We start from the raw sequence: 8,782 nt of genomic DNA, 5'->3' as shown, positions 1-8,782 counted from the left end.
TGCTATTATGTGAATGTAAATTGTCTTATAAAATAGAGACAATTTCTTATAATAACATTGTTTAATGCTAAAAGATAAGTTGCTATATAACAGTAAACTTTATAATTTTGTTATATTTGTGTCATTTTGATATCAGTAAAAATATAAACGATTTTGAATTTTTATTTTAAAACTCGAAAGCATGTAAATATCAATGAAAATAATGGAGTATAATTTATTTGCAAAGGTCTCATAGAACATTTAAAACCTTAATGAAGGTGAAATTGTGAAATGTATTAACTTTTAAGTTTAAAACAATATTCTGAGACCGGGAAAATCATATTCATGCTGTGAAATCAAATATTTTATCTACCACGTCACCTTTTTTTTTTCATGCCAATCTTGAAATAGATGCTGTTTAAATACACACACACACACACACAATATATATATATATATATATATATATATATATATATATATATATATATATATATATATATATATATATATGTAGATACTTAAAATCAAGCTATTTTAAACTATCAATTTGGTTAATATAATAACTTATTAAATTAAAAATGCTTCCTTTTTCTTTAACGTCCTGGTTTCATTTGCATAGGTTTATGAATTAGAAAACATGAATGTATTATCATTAGTTTTATTATTTTGTAATATATAATCGTTCAAGCATTGATTTAGGCTTAATATGTCAAATTGATGTACATTGTTTATTATTAAATTAGAAGTAATATTAAAGTCATAACAAAATAAAAACTAAATCACGATTGAATAAAATTGAACTGCAAAATGATTAAGTTCATATATGATATCATATTCATATTAAAATCTTGGTTTAAACCCTCCCTTGGTCCTCAAGTTTGTATGAAAATCTCAGTTGGGTCCTCAAGTTTTTTTCTGTCTCAATTGGGTCATATTTTTTGTAAAAGTGAGCACATTGTACCATAACCGTTAAGTGGTGTGAGACGGCGTTAAATTGGTGTGAGCTGGATTTTTTCATTTACTGACGTGGCATTGTGCACTAAAATTGAAAGGCCACGTGGTGATGTTTTGTTCACAGATCTTCTCCTCCCACCCCTCTGCTTCCTTCAGTTGCAGATACACATTTATAAAAATCAGAACTTTTGGACGAATCTGGATGTGGGGTTTTCCCCTTTTCAGCTGAAGAACATTGGATGCAGGTAGAACGTGCTGGGTTTTTTTGGAACTTGATGGGGAGACATGCCACTGCTACAAAACGTGGAAGAGAGATGAATGCGTCGGAGGAGAGAGGTCCCTTGTCGAAAGCTAAGAGCAAGAGTTTGAAGTTTCCTAGCCAGGCAATGAAGAACCCTGTGGTGCCACAGAAGTGCACCGAAGAAAGACTCAGAGGAAGCACAATGAATAACAAGACGATCGGAAGAAAAAGGAAGAGTCGTATTGTTCCTGTAGGAACAAGCTTTCGGATCCAATAACAGTAGCATAAAGAGACAACAACTGAGAACCACACCTTCATGAGATTCATAATCTCACCCTCCATGACTACAAGTAAAGATGAAGAAACCAGATTCTGATATTATCTTCTCCAAAATCCGAACTCTGAAACGAAACAGAGAAATTTTCAGCTTGTGAGGCTTCAGAGGAATTTTGTGTCTTCTTTCTGAGTTTTGAATCGCGCAAAACAATGCCGCAATGATGTCGTACATAGAGTTTTGATCTGTGACCTTTTTGTTGCAACCATCAGAGAAAAGTGTATGATTTTTTGCGAGCACTTTCAGCTTTAAGCTTTAAGCAAAGTGTAGTACTCCTACATAAGCACTAACCACAATTATTTTTGGGTTTCTTCAGAAATTTTATAGATGATGAATAGGGAAGAAAGATAGGGGCAGAGAGAAATTGATGGTGATAGGTCTTGGGTTGAAGATGAAGAGTGAGCAAGCAGGGAGCAATGGAAAGAACACTTTCATTCAGGCACATAGGGCATGGCTTCCCAAGCTTTTGATGTTGTGGATCCTTCTCATGGCTCTAATTGGTTGGTGCATCTATACTAAAATGGATGCTGACACTAAAGTCAGAAGAAAAGAGGTGCTCGGTAGCCTCTGTGATCAAAGGGCAAGAATGCTGCAAGATCAATTCAGTGTTAGTGTCAACCATGTCCATGCCCTTGCCATCCTTGTTTCAACCTTCCATTACTACAGAACACCTTCTGCAATTGACCAGGTTTGTGTTTGATCTTTCATTGTGCTCTGTGCTTAGAACTAATTATGACTAGAACCAGAGCAGCTGGGTGGCGCCGATGGAAGGAAGCAGAGGGGGAGGGAGGAGAAGATCTGTGAACAAAACATCACCACGTGGCCTTTCAATTTTAGTGCACAATGTCACGTCAGTAAATGAAAAAATCCAGCTCACACTAATTTAACGCCGTCTCACACCACTTAACGGTTATGGTACAATGTGCTCACTTTTACAAAAAATATGACCCAATTGAGACAGAAAAAAACTTGAGGACCCAACTGAGATTTTCATACAAACTTGAGGACCAGGGAGGATTTAAACCTAAAATCTTTGTTATGACATTTAGAGCAAAATGGGTTTAAGTTTATAAATGAAAACAAACGAATCCTTTGTACGGTGATTGCAGGATTAGAATCCACATTGCTTGCCTTTTTAAATGTACAAATGAAAATGCAAAGTGGAAAAAGGTGTGCGATAAAGCTGAAAACACGACTTTTCGTAAATTAACCACAAGTAGCCATATGCTCAGAATATTAAAATGACATTTGTGGAATATTTTAGAATATATTATCAATCACTTGTACTCAACAATTCCAAAGCGTTTCAGGTGTAGTGCATTCACACGTAAGATGATAGGTTCGCTATGTCGTCGACTAATAACTAGCTAAAATATCTGAGCGAAAACAAGTAAAATTCACAGTAATGTTTTAATATAAATTAAACTAATGCTCATAATTTATGCAATAACATTTATAAATAACTTTATACATACATATGTCAATAAATAAATGTCTCTCTATACTACTAAACAGTGACTTTTATCTCTGAATTTATCAAACGCTGTGACATATGCAAAATATTAATCAACTATTAAAAAAATTGTGAATAAAGTGATCACTTTCACATACAGTTGACAACTTGATGTCAATTTCATCCTATACATTTAATAGTTTTTTCATTTTATATATTTACTGGATAATGTTTATCACTTCATATTTGGTTCTGACGAAAGAAACCAATTAAAATAAAATAATAAGATTGACTGTTTAATTGGTCGGAAGAATACAAATATACGAGAAATAAAGATAAAATATTTCGAAAATCATATTTATTTGTTAAGAGCAGCTAAGTGAATTAAAATAATTTTCTTAAAAAATCAGGGATTTGATTATGTATTTTATTAAAAATAGAAGATAAAATTAAATAAAAATATAAATAGTGAAACTTAGAGCATATTTCTAATTTTGTTCTTCGGTTAATATTTTCAAATCTTTCCAGACAAACACAGTCAAGAAAATGAAATATCTTGGTTATGAAGATAGAGAGAGTAAAATCATTATTGGTTATTATAGTAAAAGACAAGAATAAATAAAAGATAAGGAATCAATTTAATTGTTCAAAGTTATATATCAAGTGTCATTACATCTTATTTCTTCAAAAATTAAGTTACTAAATGAGTGAGTTAAATTCTTTTATCCCCTTTTAAGCTTCTGAAAATTCTAATCAAAATAGTTTTTAAAACTCTTTTACCACTTGAATACTTTATTTTAGAGTTTTTGAAAATTTTCCTAATTTGATGACAAAAACACTTTAAAAATACTAATGTCCCTTCTATTCCTTTCTATATGTACTTTTTCTTACTAAATATTTACTTATTATTAAATTTTAAAATAGTGTTACCTTTTCCTAATTATTTCTTACTTTATTCTTGACAATAAAAAGGAAAAATTATAATAATACATTAATATACATCGAAATAAATAAAAAATAGCTAACTTTTGAAAACCTTAAAGTACTATTATAGATAATTTATTTAAGGATTTAATGTACAGGCAATGGAATTTAAAGGATATAATTAATAAATTGTTTATTATAAAAACAACTGCTCTTGTGTTCTATGACTACGGAACAATTAAGGTTTGAATAAAATATTGGATGTATTAAGAGATTAATAAATTTTATAATCCTTGCAACTTGTTCAAACCACCTTATCTCACCCATCCCATCCCATCCCTACCAGAATGTGCAAAAGAATCAAGTTGATATAACAAAATTAGTCTAAAGAAACTTTCAATAATCATATTTTTATAAAAAGGAAAATTGTACTAACGTAACTTTTGCCTTAAAAGGACTTGCTTCAGATTTTTTTTAAGCGCATCAAATTCATCAGGCTATTGTAGATGAAGAAAAGAATTTATTAAAATAGTTAATTATATTTTTTGTATAAGTTAATAATTAATAAAATTAGTGGACATGTTGTTCTTTTAATATAGTGAAAAAAATTCATTTGTTTAAATATAAAGGGGTGGATTATATAGAATTACGGGTCATTATAATTTTCTGGTTTAAGATAAAGATTTAGTCTTTGCTGGTTAAATTGTTTGGAGTTGGAAGACTACGTAATATCTTAAATATTTATTATTGATCTTTAATATGTATTTTTGAAGTAGAATGAAGTTGAAGGTATTTCTATTATAAGTTATACTCGTTCATATTGGTTAAGACCCATATGTTGATAATGAATTTAAGATCCTGATGTATAGAAATAAAAAAATTATTCTTTTATATTTAAAATAGACTTAATTTCAAAAAATATTTTGTTATAATAAGTATTTTTAAGTCAAAGTGTAAATAATGTATTAATAAATGAGATACAATTTATATGAGTGACAAAGTCGGTATTGACTCACATATCGACCTACCTGTTAAAATTTGATGTATTGGATTGAATTTTTGTAGTCTCTATCTAGATTTTTTTTCTTGTTAGTCTTTTTAAAAAAATAAAATAAAATATATATATATATATATATATATATATATATATATATATATTGTATTAATATTATAACTAAATAATTAATACTTACAACTTAAATTTTAATTACTTATTATACTAAAAAATAATCTGTAATGACTATTTTAAGTTATTCAAGACATGAAATAATTGAAAATTTAAAAACATTTATACCATTGGACATACTTTTAATATTATATATATATATATATATATATATATATATATATATATATATATATATATATAACAACAATTAAAATAAAAAAATTCAAAAAACAAATCAAAATAAAAAAAAACGACCTATTAGTCTATCTTTTACACTGTGTTCGCTTGCGCTGATTTACTGTATACGAGAGTTATCGAAGATAGATTTACGTGCGAAACGTTGTTCGCTTGGGCTGATTTATGAAGAATGAAAAGCATGGATTTGCGAGATTGGATTACTTTTAGCATCTCACAATTTTGCAAAGATTTGCGATGATTAATCATACTGAAAAGTCCTGTATGTTTTTGTGCTATTTATATAATTCGATAACCATTTTAAAGGCATCCATAGATAAGTTTGGTGTGTGTTAACTGACGTTTGGACGAGGAAGAAGGCGGTTGATGATGATGAGGCAACCGGATGAAGAAGACGAAAGCTTGAAGCAGAAGAGATCTTCATGTATTCGGTTACACTGTTACGCGTATCCGGTTCAAGCTTTTGGAAGAATTTGCAAAGGAGGTGTATTCGGTTACATGCTTCGCGTATCCGGTTCCAGGCAAGGTTGTTATAACTTTGTGCCTCGGGTCTGCGTGCTTCGTATCTAGTTCTACGGAGGGCACCTCTTTGTTCCGGTTCTTGTCACCGGTTCCCCATACCTGGAATACTTGTTCAGTCATCAGAAGTGGGTTAGTAGAAGCGTGCTTACAGTCGTCAACGCAGACATAAACGCAGGTGGAGGAAAGGTGTGAATGTCCTTTGAACATCGTCGCAAGGAGGAGATTCAGCCGTAGACGAGAGGAAGAGGAACCAGATGGAGTCGAACCGCGAATAGGTGGAGAGATTGCGAACCTCTCCGTCGAGATCTGCAGATTCTGGACATTCTCTTCAATCTTTGGCAGATCCCCCACCGATGATAGCTTCACTTGTTCCTCCATTAGACGGAAGCACTGTTTGGTGCATAACAATAATAATAATAATAATAGTAATAATAATAATAATAATAATAATACAATTTATTTTTATCTTAAAAATTAATTTTTCTTTTCTTTTTTCTTATAATAATTTTTACAATTATATATAATATTTACAATTATCAAATAATTGATAATAAATTATATTACAAAAAATATTAAATTTAAAATAATTTAATTTTACTAAACTATAATTTTTTACATTTTTAAAATAAATATTAATGTTTTACTCTTTATAAACTTTTTTTACAAATAAATATATTATTAACAATTATCATTTTATATCACATTAATCTCCAAGGGTATTTTGATAATCTTCAATTTCTAACAATTAAACATTTTTTTTAATTCACGTTACCCTCAAATCCACTCAAATTCATTCAAAATATCTCCTTCAAATTATCGCAAGAAAACAAAACATTAGCAAAATAGATAAAAAATAATTTATATGCTTTATTACAAGAAACTAACTTTTTTCACTTTAGTAACAATAAGTGAAAACACATGTATAAAAATAAATATAAATAACTTAATTTGATTATAAATAAAATTCCATTTATTTTGTAGATGATTTTTATTTATTTAATAAATAATTTTTATTTATTAAATTAAAAAATCAATTAAATTTAAATAAACACATTAATAAAAAAATAACACAAAAAAACGTAAGAATATGGATGAATTGAATCAAAAGGGAGTGCATTCACCAACTTTTTCCTTACTAATTAACATTTATTGGTATGAGATATCTTGAATATTGAAGGAAAGAAAGGAAAATTGTGGGAAAAGAGGAAAAAAAAGGGTTTGTGGGTTTAATGGTGTGGGTCCCCTTGTCGACCCCAAATGTGGCAATAGCCTTCTCATTACCAAACTCGGTAAAAAGAGAAACAAAGGGTTGGGAAGCATGGCCACACCGCCATCCAAACCTCCATACATATTTTCTATGTGAGAGAGAAAGCGATGGCATCATCATCATCTCCATGTGACTGTTGGCCCCATCTTTCTCACTCACTCTCTTCTCCTTCTCCTTCTTCTCCTTCTTCTTCCTCTCTCTCTCAAACCCTCCTTCCTCCTCCTCCTCCTTCCGTTGAACATGTCTGGAACGACCTCAAACTCTCCTCCCTCTCCAACTCCCCCGTTGACTTCAACCACTCCTCTTCTCATTCTTCTCTCCTCTCTCTCTCTCCCTCTCACAACCACCACTCTCTTCTCTCTCTCTCCAACGCTTCCTTCCACTCCAACAACAACACACGCCACCAAGATCAACACCATAATCGCATCATGAAGAATCGAGAATCCGCGGTTCGCTCCAGAGCCAGAAAACAGGTACTCACTCTCCTTCGTTATGCGTGTACGTGTGTTTGAATCTTTCTTAATGAATCTTTGTTAATGCTCGAAATTCAAATCTGTTAAACCGTGTGTGTATTTTCTCTATCTGTTTCGAGCAGGCTTATAGAAAAGGTTTGGAAGATGAAATTGCTCGGTTGACGGAAGAGAATTCGAGACTGAGAAAAGAATTGAAAGAGGTTAGATATTAAACCTTGGATCTTAGCCCTTTCAGTAATGCTGCTTTCAAATATTCCCTATTCTATGAGCAGCCTTTTAAGGAAAAGAATAAAGTCATATCTCTGGGTAACTTTTTCTCCATAGAATTTTTTTAAACTAAAATAAAATGAATTATTAGAATCCGTAGCTCAGTAACAAACACCCAAACCATCCCGCAGATAATGAATTCACGTTGAAATCCCCCTTTTAATTTAACTTCTAAGCTGTGTTTACATTTAGGAGATGATGGAAAGGAAAAAAAAACACTATGGAATATAAGAAGTTCAATTATTCCTATTAAAAGAAAGTAAAAACAAAACAGTGAAAAATTGTGAAATGATTTAATTACATGAAATAATACATTTTAATATAACTAAAGTTTTATAAAATAATTTAACTTAATTTATTATTTTAATTATTTATTTTATAATAATAAAGTTTTTAATATGAATATTATTGAGTCATATTAGAAAATAATCAGTTAGGTCAGTTAATTATCTATCCAAACATAATAAAATATTCATAATATAATTAGTTATATTAATATTTTTAATAAGTTTAAATAGTATCAATTTGAATTTAAAACGAGTGAGATATTTTTGGTTAAAATTAATGTGAAACGAAAGGGGAAAGTAGAAATAAAGAGGGTTGAGTTGGTTAGATATTAATCCAACTTATTTGTGGTTGATGTTGGGTGTGTACGGATTAATTAACAACAGAGTAAGAGAGTTAATGCATTCTGAAATTATGTTTTGCTTCAGTTGCAGTTCTCTTTATCTTCTTCAGAGAATAGCCCTCAGGGAACCAGTGCTCCATGTAGAACCACGTCGTCTCCATTCTGAGAAAAACCTGTCCGCTCAGTCTTCATGTTTCGAGGTTGTAAATGGCTTCAAATATGTTAGTATTTTTGCCTATTTTTGTCTTCAGGGTTTTTTTTTCCACATTATCAGGACTCTCATTCTTGTCCTTTAACCACGTTGCTGTTGTTAAAACCATGATTAGTCTCTATCTCTCGAATATCCTGACACGAGTTGTCCTTTTGTTTCGGTA

At 30.6% G+C, this 8,782-nt stretch overlaps 1 protein-coding gene across 1 annotated transcript; it reads left to right on the top strand.

Annotated features, from left to right (window-relative positions):
• The first annotated feature begins 7,014 nt into the window (after positions 1-7,014).
• On the top strand, positions 7,015-8,782 carry LOC124839050 (uncharacterized). Its single transcript, XM_088108063.1, has 3 exons — positions 7,015-7,513; positions 7,636-7,713; positions 8,494-8,782. The coding sequence occupies exons 1-3, from the start codon at positions 7,148-7,150 to the stop codon at positions 8,572-8,574; spliced, it is 525 nt and encodes a 174-aa protein (XP_087964189.1). The 5' UTR covers positions 7,015-7,147; the 3' UTR covers positions 8,575-8,782.

The sequence above is a fragment of the Vigna umbellata genome, chromosome 2 (assembly GCF_029865625.1).
Source record: "Vigna umbellata cultivar VRB3 chromosome 2, Vumbellata_1.0, whole genome shotgun sequence".
Taxonomy (NCBI): Eukaryota; Viridiplantae; Streptophyta; class Magnoliopsida; order Fabales; family Fabaceae; genus Vigna; species Vigna umbellata.
Note: the sequence above shows the minus strand (reverse complement) of the source record. Positions and strands in the feature narration are given on the sequence as shown.

Excerpts from the sequence above, each read along its gene's own strand:
- LOC124839050 (XM_088108063.1), top strand. The coding sequence starts at position 7,148 with ATGGCATCATCATCATCTCCATGTGACTGTTGGCCCCATCTTTCTCAC. Across the intron at positions 7,514-7,635 it reads GCTCCAGAGCCAGAAAACAG|GCTTATAGAAAAGGTTTGGA; the intron begins GTACTCACTCTC and ends TGTTTCGAGCAG. Across the intron at positions 7,714-8,493 it reads TGAGAAAAGAATTGAAAGAG|TTGCAGTTCTCTTTATCTTC; the intron begins GTTAGATATTAA and ends GTTTTGCTTCAG.